Below are 18,490 nucleotides of genomic sequence, written 5' to 3'. Positions count from 1 at the left end.
TATTACATATTAGAGTAAGGTTTTATTTCCAGTAATAAAAGGAAAATCTATCAATGAAATCACACTACTGTTCCGTCACCCCTAGTTGCTGGAATAGAAATCGGGTTGCCAGGTTGGTGGGAAGTTGGCCCTCAAGTCTAGACTGAATGAACAGCAACAATGACCCCTGGTGGCCATGAGAGGGAAGTGCACTATAACAACGCTTCCAAATCTTAACAGTATCTGACAGCCTGTTGGCTCATTTTAAAGATGCTTTAATTCAGAGCATCATGCATCACCTGTGAGCTCAGGTGTGTGGCTCTTTAAAGAGAGATATATACTACATGATTAGAAGAAATGTGACAATCTACCTAAAACAGCAATAAACAAGAAGATCTTACATGACTTTAATATCAAACAGCAACTACATTCAACCAAATTTGAGATGTAGGGAGGGATGTTAGAAGGGAGGGATGTTAGAAGATGTTCCATTAAAGAAAAACAACAAAAACATAATCAATGGATGACATTAACACTAATTTATACAGAGTGGTAGCCTATGTTATGCCATCATAAACTGGATATCTTTGGGTTTTGGTCTGTGGGTCGGTCAAAGAAAGACATTTCATATCATCACCTTGGACTTTTAGTTAAATGTGAATTTACATGTTTCACTCTTTTCTGACATAAATGTAACCTGACGTGCTGAAAAGTAGTCCATGAACACAGTTTTGTAAAAAAGAACCATCTGTCTAGCACTGTCTATTACTGTCTTATTATGCCAGGCAGATCTCAAATTCAAGATTTTCCTTTTATTTGTCATTTCTTTTGCACTTGCATATATAAAAAAACATTTAATTACAATTCCCAGGACAAAAAACAGTGTAGAACAAACAATGAAATAAACACTAATACCAGAATAAAATAGATTTAATATAGATTAAAATGGTTTGAGAGAGTCATGATTTAAAAGTAAACATAGAGGGCACCTATTAGTGTCCATAAGGCAGCTGGATTCATGAGATCATGCAAGAATCTTCACAGGACGATGATTTATCTGAACCACTGGTGGTTCGGACACAAGCTCATAACTTGAAGCCTGATGAGATGGATCCTTGTGATCTCAGCTGCCTCGCAAGGAGTCTAGGAAATAGAGAAAATAATCACCACATTCATCAATTAGTCTTTGACTTCCTCACAAATGTTATTCTTACATCCACATCTAGGCTGTGATTCATATCATCACCAGACAAAATAAAATGTCATTTTCTCTAAATACTACTACTACTTTTACCAGCGTTCTATTTGTGTTTTTTGTGAGTGTTGTCCGGCCTCCGCTGTTACACACATACACACACACACACACACTGTATCTGCTGTCTATTGATAACCTGGGGCCTCCTCTCTAGATTCACCTCCCACCACATTCGTTTAATCTTTTCATTTTTCATTTTGTCATTGACCCCGAAAAACATTTCTGTGGTTTTGTTTCACGTCCATCCAGTCTTCCAGTGTATTGTCGACCGGTTATGATCCATCTGTGATTTGATTTGATGAACGAGCTGTGGTCGTGTTCTGTGTCGTGATTGATAGATTGATTGACAAAGCCCTGCTGCTCATTGGTTCATTTTAAACAGGGAGTTTGTGGGGGGGGGGGGGGGGGGGGGGTTAAGGGGATTTGTGTGAGGATGTCTTTGGCCGATTGATTCCTAACAGATACCTTTGTCTTCCTCTTGAGGGTCACAGACGAACCTGAGAGAATCAGCAGATCTCCGGTCACAAGGTGAGTACACGTTCCAGTTTTTTCCCATGTTGAACATCAAAGTACAACAGTGGAAGAAGAAGAATTTAATATATCAGCAGCCAGCTTTCTATAATTTATCAATTAATTTGCTTATATTGATGTTAGTTTACTCCACAATGTGACTTCTCTGTGCCACACATGAATGAAGGTGTTAATGCTCTTAAGTTTCTGACTGAGTGTTAGTCTGAAGATAATTTAATAGTACTTTAATCTCTAAGTAAAACAATTTGTTGAATACTGTATGCACAGAGTTTAACATTACATGATAAAATACATGAAGTATAACATATAACTTTAAATTTTAAGCAGAAACATTGTGTTTATACTGCAGCTGTAAGTGTTTTCATCACACTATATATATATATATATATATATATATATATATATATATATATACACATTATTAAAACCAAAAGCATGCAAACCTCTCTTTCCTAGATCTTGTAAAGTTGAAGTATTTAACTTCAGCACAAAAACTAGAATTGTATTTTTTATTTTTTTTTTTGCTTTTTTGTGTCTTTTATCTGGACAACTGTCATCATTTTTGGTGCATGAGGAAGTCTGGATGTGCACCCTTTAAATGGAGAACAACGAGCCAAGTATCAAACTTCTTATTATAATTGAGAAACTTTAATTAAATCAAAGGTTAAAGGTACACACAGTAACAGAAATTACACTTTTGGAACACATTCAGTCATCACAAAAGCATTTTTAACAATTGAAACCTAGACTATAGAATTGATATTGATCTTATGTATACATACTGTATTATTATTCATTAGTCAGATGTGTAGCTCCTCAGTGTGTCACTAAAGGTCTTGTGAACTTCCTCTCAGCCGCAGCACCTTCACCCCACTTTCAGTCTCAGGTTACAAACAGCAGGTAAAAAACCAGTAGCACCATCAGCTAACTGACTGTGGTGTGGCATCTTGTGGTTAGATGATCCCCTTGCTGCTAGAACCTTGGACCTTTTATTTAAAGAAGTGATAGAAATAATATTTTTTGATTGATTGTGTCTTTACCCTCAGTTTTCTCCCACATTAGCAGGTTTCCAGATGTGATGTTTTGGTGTCAGTCTGTGTTATTTGTGTTTCTAGTGACCACAGTGAAAAGCAAATCCTAAATAAAACAAATATTAATACATTTATGAACATATATACTGTATATAGTATATACTGTATGTCATTGTGAACTCATATTAAAGATGAAAAACACAATTTAGTCATTCAAGGTGGGTTTGATCTGTGTTTAGTATGAAAATAGAGATTTTAATAGACTAAAAAATACACATTTACCTTCAGTCTGTGACTTAAGTAGCAATGTAGAAATGTAAAACTCCAATAATGTGTGATATTAATTATTTTTTTGTCTCCCTCTCCCCCCCTTCCCTAAACACTCATACACTGACATCCATTCAACCATACACTGACTCTACATCCATCTCACTTCAACTCAAATACATTCATTCCCATTTATCCTTTTGTTTCTTCACATCTCTAAATGTACCCAAACCCAACACACCTACATTATACTCTTCTCCTGCTCCTCCACCTCCACCTCCTCCATGCTTATTTTTATTATTCCAACCTTCCACTTGTTAACATTCCATATCAACCCCATCCTTTCTTTGCTTTTATCTCCTTCATTTCCTCCTCTATTCTCCCTTTGCATCGCCCGTATACCCCTCCCTTGCAGTCGCCATATATCTGGGCATCAGAAAGCGGCCGAGCCCCGGACCCCCCGATGCGGCTGGGATGTGAGGGTGCGGAGCCCTCGCGACCCGGCCGAGGTGGTGCTAGCACTGCGTGAAGCGGCACAGGGCTGCGGCTGCCAGGTCCACCTTGCCGGGCCTTTCCTCCTGTCCTGCACCCATGGAGCAGCCGGCGCCCGCGTGGCCTTCGAGGCCGAGGTCTGCCAGCTGCCCAGCGGGCTGGGCCAAAGCAGCGGTGTGAGGTTCAAGCGCCTGTGGGGGGCACCGTTAGCCTTTAGAGACATCGCCACCAAAGTGTCCAAGGAGCTAGAGCTCTGAGGGCGACAGGAGGCGGGGCAGACTGAGGCCGGACAGGCTGATTAAAGAGGAGGGATAAGGAGGAGAAACAGTGAGGCTGAGTCACCTCCTCCTCATCCTCCCTCGGCTCCACCTAAGCTGATGCGGCTAGCGATGCCTCGCCTCCGCCAAAGACCCTCATCTTCTGATGCCACCAATCACAGCCAAAATGGATGCACAGACACGGATAGACCACCATCTGCAGATTTATGATGACCCTTGACCTTGCAACTGTCAGTGACCTACGAACTGCTTAACAACACGCCACCACCTCCATAGTCAGCGAGCCCTTGGAGTCAAACTGTTCTCTCTCTCTTTTTTTTTTCCATGATGATGAGGATGGTGTTGTTGAGAATGGTCGCGATTGAGAATTTGTTGTTGTTGTTGTCATTGTTATTCCTATTGTATCATATTTTGTCATCATTCCTTTTTAAAGAGCTGCTATTTAAAGAAATGTTTTAAATTTTTTTGTGTATTAAGTTTATTTTCTTTCTTTAATGCTTTTAAAATGGGCAGAAGTTTGACACCTGTTGTCATTTTCTGAAGTGGAACGTCGCATATTTTAAGAAACGAGGGGCGCAGTCTGACCTCCAGCCTCTAGAGGGAGACATGCAGAAATGCAGAGACCTGTATCAGACTGATTGAAGCATCATGGCCTTTCTGCCCATTCATGGACAAAGCCCATTTTACCGCTCAACTGGGATACTGATGTGTGTTTGCAGCATTTCTGGTAAAACGTTGTTATCTGCTCTGACTTCTCCACAGTCGACTGATAACTGGTTGCCGAGCCACTTTCAGACAAGCTGATGTGATCTGTTGTACTTGACAACTTCATCATTTTGAATTAACCCTAATTTCAAATGCTCAACTTTCCCCTCACTACCTTTTTTATTAACATGCCAAAGTCCTTTTCAAATTGAAGATTTTAATAGTTTACAGTACAAAGTGGGATTTATTCCTTCAACTGGAATCATGATTTCTTTTTTAATTTCACTCACTTATTTCACTACAGGATGTTAGTTATAACAGCCAATTCACATTATTTTACCTGAAATGCTTCCACACAGCAGATTTATTTAATTAAAATTAGAAAGGCAGGTTATGTCAGCCAATCAGGATCCAGTATTGATATTGATGCACCATTTAACTGACTTTAATTCAAGTGAATAAAGTCAAGTTAACACTTAACTAATATTTTTTCCCTTATAGTAGATTTCAACACAAAAGAAAAGCTTCAATTGAATTTCTTTTGCAGCATATCTGTTTTCACTGAGTGCCCAGACAAATTTTCTTTGTTTGATATGTGCCACAAATGGTTAAAAATGGCTGTTTTTAATTGGTTCTGGTTGTAATCAGAAAAACAGTAACGGCTTAATATGTGCTTTTTTAGACAATACCCTTAAAGTTTTTTAAATATAATTTGATCTTTTTTTCATCACCCCCCCCCCCCCCACACACACACACACACACGATTACTGGTTCATATAGTAAATTAAGGAATAGGAGTTTTACAGAAATACATTAGTTATATTCTGGTTGACCTGTCAGAAGACCATCACTTTCCTTAAATGTAGTGCAATACAGCCACAAAGCCAAGAATCAAGACTTGAATAACAGGGCTCTTTGTTTTTATATATATATATATATTTTGCTGATTTGTCGTTAAAATTCGTTGAGCACTTTTATGCTTTCTAGCCAGGATTTCGTTGCAACACACTGGCAGAGTTTTTAATTAATCTGTACATTTTTTTTCTTAGTTTAATTTGTTAAAAAAAACACCATCATATTGTCTCACATGTTTCAAGCTCACTGAAGTGAATAATTGACATTCTGAATGTCTTTGCTTGTACTTACCTACGACGGCTTCTCAATCTCTTTCATTTTAAAGCAGTGAAACTGGTAGACGTGCTATCTAGTGCCGGTGATGCCACAAAGTCATATTAAGGAAATTTAAAGTTTAATTTTCTACAAAATTCCAAATATCTGATAACCTACAATTCAAAATGGTCAAATCTGTCTCCATAATTTTTTGTCATATATTTACAAATATTAGTTTTGTATTCTTAACCTCAGTGACACTTGTGATGTATTAGAAACTATAGACCCCCCCCCCCCCCATCTGTTGACTAATAAGGCGGCAGCACTGCTTGAAAAACGGTGTGCGACTGTTGGCCAAATTTTGTCATTGCTGTAAGAGGTGTACGACTGTTAACCAATCCAAAACCGCCACCTCATCGAGCCGACTGAATACATTTTCAAAAAAAAAGCATGCAACGTGTGCATCGATGAGGCAGCGATTTAAGATAAGAATGTGACCTTAAATTTAGTTTGCATTAACAAAATAAATAAATAAAACACTTCCTGCTTATTAAAAAATAAAGCTACAAAACAAAGATTTGACAAAAATAAAAAGAATCATACAGTCCCAACAACGTGCTACATGGATCATATATTGCTGCATTAACACTGACTGCTCCAATATCAAAAAAAAAAAAAAAAAAAAAGTCGTCATACTTTATATTGTAACTCTATAAATAAAGCCAACCAATTATAACTTGTACTTGGGACGTATTCAGCATCTAACACAACAATTGATAAATAATGGGAAAGAAAATGTCAATGTTAACAGCCGACTTGTAACCTCTTTTACGACTCTCGAGGGTTACAGGAATCAGTTTCATGGGAGATTTCAGCCACAGCAAGGGTGGCCACCACTGTCTGAAAATGTGAAGCTGTGATTTAGGGCTAGTTTTTTGCAGACTTTTTGTTTTGTTTTGTACACAACTGGGACTCACTGTATGACCCCTGTTCTCTAGATGCTGTTTAGAGTCACGCTTTAAGGCTACAGTTCTGTTGTATAGTGTGTTTGAAGCTGTTGCTGTTATCAACAAAAATTAACTTATGGGCTTAACTTATGGATGGAAAATGATCGACCTGCAATCCTGCATGTCTCCTAGGAAATAATGTGTGACACAAATAAAGACTTTCAACCTTTTTTTATATTTTATGTCTGTTTTTTTCTCAGATATTGAACACATTTGACATGACATGGTGTGTCTGTGAAGTCAAAACTGAAATAACTTTAAGGACTTTGTGTACTTCTGCGTTACGCTGACTGTCTTATGAATAGTTGCTCATAGATCCTTCTAAATCTGGTGTATTTGAAACAAACTGGCATCTGTGTTTCCCCGTGAAGAAAACATGAGAGAGAGAACGTTTGATTTTTACATGGGGTGTCATTTAATTGTCCAGATATAATTTACAATTAAACACTTTCAGTGCATACACATAGCCACGACCAGACTATGCATGGATTGATCCCAGGATGTTAAAGAGAAGATGGGGTTGGGGGGGTAAAGAGATGATTAAAGTGACAGGAAATAAGAAGGAGGAACAGGCAGGAAAAGGAAAGAAAGAAAGGTGGAGTGTCGTCTTGAAGTAAGCAGGAAGTAGCCGGATGGCCGGAACCAGTAAAATAACTTTACACCAAGGCTACCTGTTCATTTTTTTATAATGTAAAAAAAAACAAACACAGACAGTCATTCAGTCATTGGGTGTCTGTCCAAATTACTTCTGGGCGGGGATCATGCCATCGATGGACTCTCCCTTTTCAAGCTTCTTCTCCATCTCAACCATCAGCTTGACACCATCAACCACCAGCTGGACCTGATACACCTCAGAGGAGCCCAGACGGTCAGCGTTGGAGATGTCGAACACGCCACCCACGGAGGCTGTGTCCACACCACCTGGAAGAGAGAAAAAGAACGGAAAGAAGAATGAGTCCACTGTCTGAGTAGTACTAATCGTGGGTGATCTCCACCCTCCATCCCATTTGTTTAAAGGTCAATGATGTGTCAATTGGTGTAACCAGTATTTTTTCATAAAAATCGTATTACATACAGGAAAATAAATCTGAACTAAAAATGTTTGTTTTTAGGATATGTCCTGCTAAATATTGACAAAATGCTTTAAAAATGTTATGTAAAAATACTCCAAAAATGCTTCTTTTCATTTGATGTTTTAAAATGAAGTAATTATTTGTATAAGTACACTTAAATACACTGTAGGTGGATCAAATATTTAATATTTATCATTATTTTGTGGTTACACCATTTGCCATTTTCAGGAGCATTCAGTCTTACTTTTGGTTTTAAAAAATGGTGCAAATGTCATTTCAAATGACATAAAACCAACGAAAATATAAAATGTACATTTGAACAAACCTGATGCTGCTTTTAAAACTATTTTTAAAGATATTTTTGAATTGCTCATCTTGCCAACCCTTATTTGTCACTGACTCTTAATTAAACCAGTACCTGTGCCACGCTTCTGCAGACGCAGCCTGGTGAGGATCTCCTCGAACTTGGCGTGTGTGCTCAGCTTGGGCAGCTTGACATGGACGCCACCACGCAGACCAGTTCCCAGGTTGGAGGGGCAGGTCAGGATGTAGCCCAGATGCTCGTTCCACATGAAGCCGTGGTTGTGCTTCTTGAAGATGGCCTCAATCTGAATGAAGAGGAAATTGAAATCAATGATGCATGATAGTCACACTAACTGATAAAGAAATTAAACATATATATGAATATTTACATGTGTTAAAGGGAAAGTATGCATGCATGTTTTTATTTATATGTTACCTTCTGCAGACCAACGCAGAAGCGTCTGAAGACCTCCTTCATGTTGCCTCCCTTCTGCATGGAGATGACACGCAGGTGATCCTCCTCGTTCACCCAGACCAGGAAGCTCTTGTTGTCGTTGTGCCTGGAGGAAAAAAAATCCATCTCAGTTTCACTCGATTTGCATATCTGACTAAATGTCCTATACTGGTCATTTGAACACCACGTTGAGCGCTGCATGAACACACTTTACCATTTGGTGGAGATGTTTCTACAAAGTGCTGTAAGGGAAACACGAGTCTATATACAGTATATCACTAACCCCTACCATATGAGTTATCTGACCCACGATAAAGGGGCATTGCAAACTGCAGCTGTACACAGTGTGCTGTAGATATTCATGATACATTTAAACAGATGTTTAAAAACGGGAATAATGAGGATTTTGCTGTGAGGCCGTGGAGGGAAATAGACAGATGGTGAAAATTGTAAAGGTTGGGAGCTTGGGAACGGCAGATGGGATATTTTAAACTCAGAGGGGGGGTTGTTGTTGTTGACTGAATCTGTATTTTTGCATTTACATAGGCACACAAACTCAGGTTTTACACTCTGTTATAGCCGTTCTTAAAGTACCCCTAAACAGATTTTTGCTTTTAGATGTTTTATTCCTTTTTATTATAATTGGGTTTTTATTTTGTTAATTGTTTTTATGCTCCCAATTCTTATTGTTAAAATTGTTGTTGTTTTTTTTAATATAAAGCACATAGAGTTGCCCCAGTTACTTCCCAAACTACTTCTTAAAATCTGTCTGTGTCTCTCACCAGATGCCTCTGCCGTCGGGCCAGTCACGGGCCATGCCAGCACAGGTCAGCAGGGGGGACACGGGCTTGTCAAACAAGAAGTGGTCAGCGATCAGCTGCTCCTGCTCGGCATCGCTCATGCCAGTCAGGGGGTAGTACTTTCCCTTGAACTCACCCTCCAGGCTGGCGAGGGCTGATAGTAAAATTGGACAGAAGGAAGGGGTTATGTTCAGTCTCTGAGAATGATATGCTGCTTTCAACAAAGAGAAAGAGAGTTAGAGTAAGATTGATAAGTTATAGTGATTAGCTTGATATTCACCCTCAATGGACAGCTTCTCAATGCCTCTACGCTCTCCACGGCTGTTGTGGGGGGGCAGGGTGAATCCCTTGATGCTGCGACCAGTACGCACACGGCTGGACAGCACATAGTTGGGGTCCAGGTCATCACCACCCTGAGAGAGGACAGCAGGACAGAAAACCAAATTATTATTGTATTGTAGCCATTGTTTATAACTTTTTTCCTTTCTCTCTTCTCAACTTAAAGTGATGATTGACTGACTATATTTGCATTTGAAAAAGGCAGAAATTTTGGGTAATTGGCCGCTTGGTCAACTTGGTCAGCCATGAAGTGATGACACCATAAAGTTAACTAGTAATTTAATCAGATTAAATTAATGAAGAGCTACTTCTTTGGTATGTCAATGATCCAACCTCCCTCCTTCTTTGTCTATTTGCTAATCACCTTCAGGTTCTCGAAGTTCAGGTCGGTCTTGTGCTTGTCGGTGGGTTTGTATCCACCATGACGGTCAGAGATGACTGGGTCCAGCAGATCCTTGAAGACCTCATAGGACTCCTCATCACCAGCGACGCAGCCGACGGTCATGATGAAGGGGTGACCTTTAGGAAGAGAAGGGGACAATGAGAACGTTTGGTAATGCTGCTAGCTAAATTAAACGTCTCTTTGTGGAGAGAATGATACAATGTTATAACGATAATCATAACTGGCCAAGTAATTAATGTCCTAATTCTCACTACTCTGCGTCATTGCACGTGTGTGCTTTGTTATATGCCGATGACTCGCTCCTTCTTACCAGGGTTGTCAACACCGGTCTGGATGACGTCATCCACGGTGAAACCACTGGGAGTGGACTTGCCTCTCAGCTTGCCATAGATCTCCTTGGTCAGCAACTACAGTGTATGACATAGAGTGCAGTGCAGGTTAGTAATAATACAGTCATATAATGTATCTTTAAATTACAGCTGAGGCGCAGATTGTAATGTGTACAGGAAAGTCACGCCTTGCTGATTAACTAAATGTGCAAGATGTGAGATGTGTCATTTGGGTATAATATGGTTAATGGCTATGAATGGACAGCAGGATTTGTACCTTGGCCATGTGGTTGTTGTGCTTGGACAGATCAGGGAACTCATCGTCCAAGGAGAACTTCATCTTGTAGTCGTTGTGGCAGTTCTTTGCCATGGCTGCAATTTTTACTCCGCCTGAGAGGAGAGGAGAAAAAGAAAAGGGAAGTGATGAGTTTTTCCACAATCTGCAAAACTTTATTTATGTGCTAGATCAGAAGAAGAAGAAGAAACTTGAAACACCACACACTGATCTGGGGAGTACCATTTTTCTTGTCTGAAATCTCTCCAAGTGTTTCAAGTGCTCTGTCTATGAGTCCTCTGGTGAAGAGGAGACACCTTCTCATTCTGTCTGTTTTTTTTCTCTCTCCTTTTACTATCTCTTTCTCTTTTCCCCCTGTCTTCTTCTCTCATCATCTGTCTGCAAACAGATCTTTCTGTGATTTGACTCGCCCAAATGCTTTTAGCCAGCTTCTTAGCACCTGTTTCCCTTGTGCAGAGAAGATTATTAATAGCGTGGCTGTGCCCCCTCTTGCCCTGCAGACTCCCCCCCCCCCATCCTCCCCCCACACACACACTTCTCTGCAGGAATCTACGGTCTCCAGGACTTTATGAGGAGTGATTTTCTCTCCTCTCTCACTCCTTTCAGCCTCAATCTACCACAGACTTTGACCTACTCTGCAGCAGAGGCAGCAAAGTGTCGTTACTTTTGTACTAGAAAAAGTAGAAAAAGCCTCTTGAAGAAATATTTTTGTACATTCTTACTCAAACACTCTCTAATAATCGGTTACATACATTTAGGGATTTAATGATCTAATTCTTAAACACAAATGACTTAAATTTTAAAAAATCTAATTGCAGTAATCAACAGAGCTGCAGCTGCAGACAAAACTATGCAGTCATTAAACACTAGTAGCCATCATGTTGTATCTATTCTCAAGCCGATCACTCTCAATCAGACAGAGGTCAGAACTTTGTCAAATGCTTGAGGTGCAGTTGATTGATGACACCCGGTAGACTTAAAGGTCAAAGCATGCATGCCGCACAGGAGCACTCCTAAACTATTCAAAGATGCACTTAAAGCATGTCCTGCTGGCGTCAGAAACAGCTGATAGTCACAACTGTTTCGCTACTGCATACATAACTATACTTTTTACCAGCAGATTAGTGCAACCAACAACCAAACAACCAAGAGTGTCAGACTTTTTAAAAAATCTGTCATGCTACAGTGTGCGCTGATAAAAGGTAGATTTTAGTGGTTTCCATATCAGGAAGAAAAAAAAGAAAAACTTCAGAAGAATCCAAGACAAAAATGCATGAAAACAATATAAATGTCATGGCTCCGGAGGTCACCAATGGAGGAATCTGTCTGACAGATATCTGCTTAAAATGTTCCCCTCTCTTAGTGCGATTTTGTTTTCAGGGTCGTCCCCACAAACTGTCCTGTGGCTTTATCAAAATGACTGACTAAAGCATTGTTCTGTTGATTTTTTTTTACCTGATTAGGAGAAAAGAAAGAGGTAACAGATCCTGGGATCAAATCCTGTCCACCAAATGTAGGGGTTGCCCAACTCTGCCAGGTGATGGACTTACAGTTTTATACCCAGACCTTTGTCCCTATTGGCTGACTGGGCTCTGGGTCCCCTCATTTGATTGGACACAGGGGGTCTTCTGTGTGTGTGTGAGTTTCTAAAAGGCAAGAATGAAAAACCACACAACACTCGAGACGAGAGACAAGGCAACAGCTGCAGCTGCCCGGTCCAACCTTTCACCTTCTGCCAGCCTATAGCTGCTTGATAAAAGCCTGCAGGAAAGAACAGTGGTGGGCAGGAATGTAGAAAAGTACATGCATCTTCTTTCATTAAATATATGTACATTAAATGTGGTGCAATTAGATTCAGAAAGGTTCAACCAAACCGTCAAAATCCAGAGAGTGAATCAAATATGGAGGAAAAAAAAACATTTTAAACATTTAATGAGGCTTTTGATTATTTTAAAGTGTCGTTAAATATACTAAAATCATCATCTTTGCTTTAGTTTAAGTGTGCTTTTCATTATTTCCAATGAAGAGGGTGAGAGAGTGCAGAAGAGTGATGGATTTCAGCTTCATATGGATAAGGGTTCAATGGTCCCTGGTATAATAACTACCTCTTGGGAGTCAATGAAGCACAGTAACCACAGTTCTGTCTGCCATCTCATTTTAAGTGTTAACCACTTTGTCTTACATTACGTAATCATAATATTCAAGATTACAGATTGGATTTCAATAAGCTTTTCCTCTCACCTATCCATTTGCCAAATGGAGTCTGCATGTGTGAGTTTAGGATATGTGTTACTGCTTCCTGCATGAAATGTCATGTAGTGGTGCATAGTGACAGGCTGTTTTAAACTCAAGATATCTGGCAAGTCAGACAAGGCAAAATATAAATGCCAGTGTGTCTTTATGTGTTCCTATCATAACAGCTAAGTTATTGTAAGTGCAGGGTACACCTTTCTACTTAAATCATACTTGAAACCCTTCTTGACATGTTTCAGGTTGACATTGCTTTGTATGTAATGTTAAAAAAACATTAGTCAAGTCTGGGCTTACACACCAGTCAGAGTCAGATATGAGTTTAATTGACTCCAGCTCTGTACAAGTGCCATCGTCATTACTTCTTACTGGTAACATGATAGACCTCAGTATTCCACACGCATACAGATATTAAATCACACTCACACCATGTGACTCTGTCAAATTGCGGGGTGGAGCTAAGAGTCACTGACGCAGAGAGCCGTCTCACATATGCACAACATTTTCCAAAAACACAACAGAGATTTGAGACTCTAGTCAGATGCTTCGTATCACATAGATTTCATGACAGTGTTTCATAACAGCTCATGATGTTTTGCAAAATGTTTATTGAAAACAGAAAACAAGGTTCTCATAGGTGGAACTATCACAGAGAGGCAGTGGTCTTCTCATTTCAGTTCATTGTACAGGTGAGGTGTTACTTCCTGCTTCGGCAATAGCCTGTTGCATCTCCACCAGTACGCTTAGATCAGCTGCATGGTCGTCAGCTGGGGGCTACTGTTCACAAGTGTTTTGTCCCCTGTTCCAGTACATCTTCCAGCAGGGGGGCAGTAGTGTGTTTGGGGGGGACATCTCCCTGTCACTCCCTGCAGCTGCCTTTACAGGGGTGTTGGCCCTCAAACATTGTCCTTTCTCCAAAGCCACATCAAATAGCTGGCTTGTCTTGCTTCTAGTTCCTTCACGGCTTTCCATAGGTTTGCCAACACCTTGGGGTAGTTGAACTACTGCTTATCTGACAGGGTCGACCATGGCCTTCCAGCCCGTGTCTCAAGATGCGACTGGCAGCTCTGTATAATTGGCACGTTTTCTTTCATGTGCTGTTGTCATGCCATCTTCCTAGCTGATGGTAAGCTCTATCATGAGGACCCTTTTCTCTACTGCAGGCCACTTAAAGAGGTCTGGGCATAGCATGGTTGTTAATATCTCTCTCGGGAAGATCATTTTCCTTCTGAGGTCCACCAACATCTGCCACTCTTTGCCAGGTCTGAGTATGGTGTCTATCTTTTGTGCCGGTGCTTACTGCATGCTGCCTGGATTGATGAACACAGTGAGGGCTGGCTTAAATTAGGTTAACCTGCAGGGTAAATCCCAGTAGAGAAACCAAATGAAAGACTAAGTCAATTTTCTATATGTGTGTCTACAGATAGGAGCGTATGGCTTTTGACATACACGACTAAACTTGTAAACAGGGGAACCACCACATGTAGCTTCCTCAAAACATACAAGGCCATTAGAATAATAATGGCACCCTTTTACAATCCATCCATGTGGCCCCAGGTGATCATTTCAAAGCTCAGTGCTGTTTTGGAGTACAACAAGGCTCTGTCGTGGGTCCTCTTTGCACACACGATATCTCACAATAATTTGCAAATCAGGGATTTGCATGCCATGCAGATGACGATCAACTCTACATGCCAAAGACCACTCCCAAGTTTCTAACCTTAGACATGCATAATCATAAAGTCAATGATGGATATTAGAGAAATATGATATTGCTCAACTAATTTCTTGTCAGTATTTCAATTGACCAAATATGAATGTACAGGAATATATCTAATAGTCTTAGGTGCATAAATATGTACTTTCATGCACTCAACACATACTTGCACGTAGCACACACACTGCAGGTTTGTGTGTACATTTCTGTTTGTATGAGTCTGTTCAACTGGTTTTTGTAACTGCAGATTTGCAGATGATGATGATGTTGTGTTTGTGAGTGTACAGACCTCAGAGTCACTCTGAGTCTCAGCTACTCTCCTCTAGATCAACACTCAGGCTCCAGTTTCACAGCTGTGGCCTGACCATCCACAGTCATGACTTTCCAAATTAGTCTCTCTCCATGTCACTGCATGTTGCTCATCTACTGTGAGCACAGTCACAAATGAATGGACACACATACCTACTTATTACCATAACAACCAGTCACAGTTTCTATGCAGTGCCTGAAATGATATATGCAAACACACACATAGTGAACATAGTATAAAAACCTGTTTATGATCACTATAAATGAAACCTCTCTAATATGACAAATACAATGGCATAGAATTTAGCTTTTTTCCCTCAAAATATGTGTATTTTTCATGTTTGACATGAGAGCAGATGCTTTGAATTAGCATAATTGACTTGTAGCAGTCTAAAAGGGTGTATTATACTCCTTTTCACTATTAGAAATGGGATTTTATCCTCCCCTTCATCCTTTAACACCAACTCCTGTCAATAAATCTCATATATGTGCTGTGTGTGTCTTCTGCCCATTCAGACCAGTTAGTTCTTCAGGTCGTTTGCCAACCTGATACAAATCCAGTATCCCAGTTTAGACTGTCACTGTATCCCCCAGGCACTCCCCCCACACACACACATAGAAACCCCCCACCCCCAACAGCAGAGTGAAACAGCCCCGGGGCAACAGGCACCAAGGACAGTTATGTAACTGGGAACACTGTGTGAATCATTTATTATGATTCTAAACTGAATGTGCAAAAAATCAAGAAAGTTGATTATTTTTCAAAGATTAGGTCATACATTGTGACATGTTATTGACTGATACATTTATTAAGTGTTGTTTTCTGACATCTGTGTGAGGAGATGTCATTAGAAAATAAGCAAAGTAACTCTGATCCATATGAGATAACTGGATAAGGAAGGAAATGATTTGCACATCTTGAACAGTGTTACAGGAACATATTAGATTGTAGAGTTAGTGTAGTTTGAATGTGCATGAATCCATGCATACAGGTGGACACAGAGTTGGTTACAGTCAAGAGCTTTGCATTGAATATAACTAGGATGGACAAGGACTATCTCCCTCTGTAGAATGCGTTCAGTGCTTGGATGGAAAGAGGGATAAAGGAATTTTTGTACTGCTGTTTAAAAGCTATGGGAGTGCTGAAGCGCCTCCCAGATGGTAAAAGCGTATACTCTCCATTTTGTCTTGCATTCTTATCTCTAATGGGAAGATTTCCATGCCAGTAAATTACAGAAAATGTCAAAACTCACTCAATAAAAACTCAAATAAAACAAAGTCATAAGTGATTTGTCCACCTGAGTGCAGAGAGTCTTTGATGTCCTCTCTTGCACATAGAGGAAGTGTTCAAATCGAACTTTAGCTGATTATCAATTGCCTAAGTATTTAAAGCAAGTCACCATGTCAACATCCTGTATCTTAATTACACTACATTGAGGGGCAAGGGGAAGGCATCTAAAATCTATAGACCTGCTATTTTAGCATCACATTTTCCAAGTAGTTTTTTTGTTTTTTGTGTTTGAATGCTGATTTGTATGATCTATGCACCCTGAACTTTGAAAGTATTAAGGTAGTGGTGTGCAGACTGATACCAGATTCTGATTCACAGGAAAGGCCTCGGGGAGCAGTTGAGGGTTACATGTATTCACACATTCACACATGGGTGTCGCCAGGAACAACTGGTGCTCTCGGTCAATGACAGCATCCACAGACAGATATTTGGATAGTTCTATGTACATATACAGCATCTTATAGAGCTGTAATTTTTCCATTTGATGCCTGCACAGAGAGACAGGGTGGGCAATGGAAGAAAACTGGTCTCAGTTTTGCAGTGATGTGAAATCTGAAGATGTAACAAGAGACTGACTTGAGTTCAATGTGTCTTCTTTGTCAGAGACTTTACATGAATGTTTTCAACATAAGCTGACACAGAATCACCTTCTTGTTCTTGTTAAGACATAACTTCCCAAACGCAATGGTGAGGCTCTCAGGAAGCTGCAGCAGCCAGTATTCAGGACTCCATGCCTTCCTTGCATTCATCAGATGACCCAAACTTACAGTTTCAGAAGTACAGTCCTGACCCAGAGCAGGAAAAAAAATCATGTTAGCAGTTGAGGAGCCTACAAATAGACCCAGGCATTTGTAAGACGACTCTGTCGACATGTGTGCATGTTAAGTCTGTCACACGGGGAAAAGTGCTAAAAGGATCTGAATGGGTTTGAATGAGGAGGAGTGACTGAGTTTTGGATAATGAGTTAAGATGAGAAGAGTGAGTGAGTGTGTTTGGTGTACACAGGAACTCTGTAAATGAGTGGTGATGTAAAATGGGCTATAATTTTTTTAATCTTTTTTTAAATCTTCTTTTTATATTCTTTGTTTCATTGCAACACTCTGTCCTGTAGGAAAACACATGACAGTAAATGTTTTGATCTTGTTTAGTTTAGAATATTTAGTTTTTAGATATGTTATGTATAAAAGTTTCCTCCTTGTTATGTCGATTAAAAAATAAAAATTTGCTCAGTTTTCTACAAAATGCAATTGCGAATGCAAATTAGTTATATGGCAACACAACTTTCAAGAGCAGGTTGCCATGCATCAACAAATGTAAAAATATAATATATGTTTCGACCCATGTCAACATGTTTTCTTCTGAGACTTCATACTTTCTATTCTTAATTTTCAACTGTATTAAACCAAAGATTAAACATAATAATACTTTATGGTGGAGAAATGTAATCTTCATATTATTTATGTGCACATGTAATCTGCATTTCTATTGAGAAGGATCAGTAATATAAAACAGATATAACTTTGCAGAACACTGCCAATGAAAACAGTAACTGTATTATCAACTGGATTGTCACCTCATTTGTGATAGTAGATCCATAATCTCTACAACCGCATTGCTCTTCACACTCATCTCCATGAAATTGAGTTAGATCTCATAATATAACCTGTTAAGTGAGTTACTGGTTGGAAATGTCACCCAGTGGTGCAGCACTGACTGTGTTTTGATTTAAACAGCAAACATATGCAGAAGCTTTATCAACTCTATTTCATGTCTGTATCCATGTTGTGTGATGTGATCTTTTTACCAAACCATTCCAGGGCCATATACTGAGTCTATAAATATGATGGTCATAGTGTGTTGCATGCTGAATGTAAAAGCTATGCCATGTATAATTTACAAAAAGTGATCATATCTTGGTACCTTGGAGCAAAAACAACACTAAATCCCTGCAGGTAGTCTATTTGAGCCTCAAATTTTAAAGCAGGCATATTTTGCACATTTCCAGCTCTATGTTTTTATTCTAGGGCTTTACTAGGATATTTTTTGCATGCTTTACAGTTTTAAAAACACTTCATTTATCTTATCGTATCTATACTGGTCCATTGTGCAGTCCCTCAGTCTGAAACAAGCCGTTTTAACTCCTGTGCTCCTGATGAGCCCACTCTGTTCTGACTGGTCAGCTTTAAGAAGCTTCAAGAGGCTACAAACATTGGAGTAGGATTTCACTTCTTTTTCCTGTTCTTTATGAAAAACATCAGCTTCTCAGATACAT

General features: G+C 39.6%; 2 protein-coding genes across 2 annotated transcripts in view; one reads left to right on the top strand and one right to left on the bottom strand.

Annotated features, from left to right (window-relative positions):
• mark4b (MAP/microtubule affinity-regulating kinase 4b) overlaps nt 1-5,273 on the top strand; it is a 59,150-nt gene extending 53,877 nt beyond the window's left edge. Inside the window, exons 16-17 of the mRNA XM_053321398.1 lie at nt 1,718-1,762; nt 3,479-5,273. Of these exons, the coding sequence (XP_053177373.1) occupies nt 1,718-1,762; nt 3,479-3,812 (379 nt within the window). The 3' untranslated portion in view covers nt 3,813-5,273. The remainder of the gene's footprint in view (nt 1-1,717; nt 1,763-3,478) is intronic.
• Nucleotides 5,274-7,046: 1,773 nt separating this feature from the next.
• On the bottom strand, nt 7,047-12,174 carry ckmb (creatine kinase, muscle b). The gene is made up of 9 exons (XM_053321401.1): nt 12,107-12,174; nt 10,634-10,746; nt 10,338-10,434; nt 9,989-10,143; nt 9,566-9,698; nt 9,268-9,439; nt 8,468-8,591; nt 8,147-8,336; nt 7,047-7,576 (listed from the first exon to the last, which is right to left on the bottom strand). The coding sequence occupies exons 2-9, from the start codon at nt 10,724-10,726 to the stop codon at nt 7,398-7,400; spliced, it is 1,143 nt and encodes a 380-aa protein (XP_053177376.1). The 5' UTR covers nt 10,727-10,746; nt 12,107-12,174; the 3' UTR covers nt 7,047-7,397.
• Between the last annotated feature and the right edge of the window lie 6,316 nt (nt 12,175-18,490).

Source organism: Scomber japonicus, chromosome 6 (genome assembly GCF_027409825.1).
Source record: "Scomber japonicus isolate fScoJap1 chromosome 6, fScoJap1.pri, whole genome shotgun sequence".
Lineage (NCBI taxonomy): Eukaryota > Metazoa > Chordata > Actinopteri > Scombriformes > Scombridae > Scomber > Scomber japonicus.
This window is presented reverse-complemented; position numbering and strand designations above follow the sequence as displayed.

What these genes read in the sequence shown, in the direction of transcription:
- ckmb (XM_053321401.1), bottom strand. Translation starts at nt 10,726, where the DNA reads ATGGCAAAGAACTGCCACAACGACTACAAGATGAAGTTCTCCTTGGAC. An exon ending in GACCGGTGTTGACAACCCTG is followed by an intron (nt 10,144 to 10,337) that starts GTAAGAAGGAGC and finishes CTCTTCCTAAAG; the next exon opens with GTCACCCCTTCATCATGACC. An exon ending in CCCGACGGCAGAGGCATCTG is followed by an intron (nt 8,592 to 9,267) that starts GTGAGAGACACA and finishes TTTTTCCTCCAG; the next exon opens with GCACAACGACAACAAGAGCT.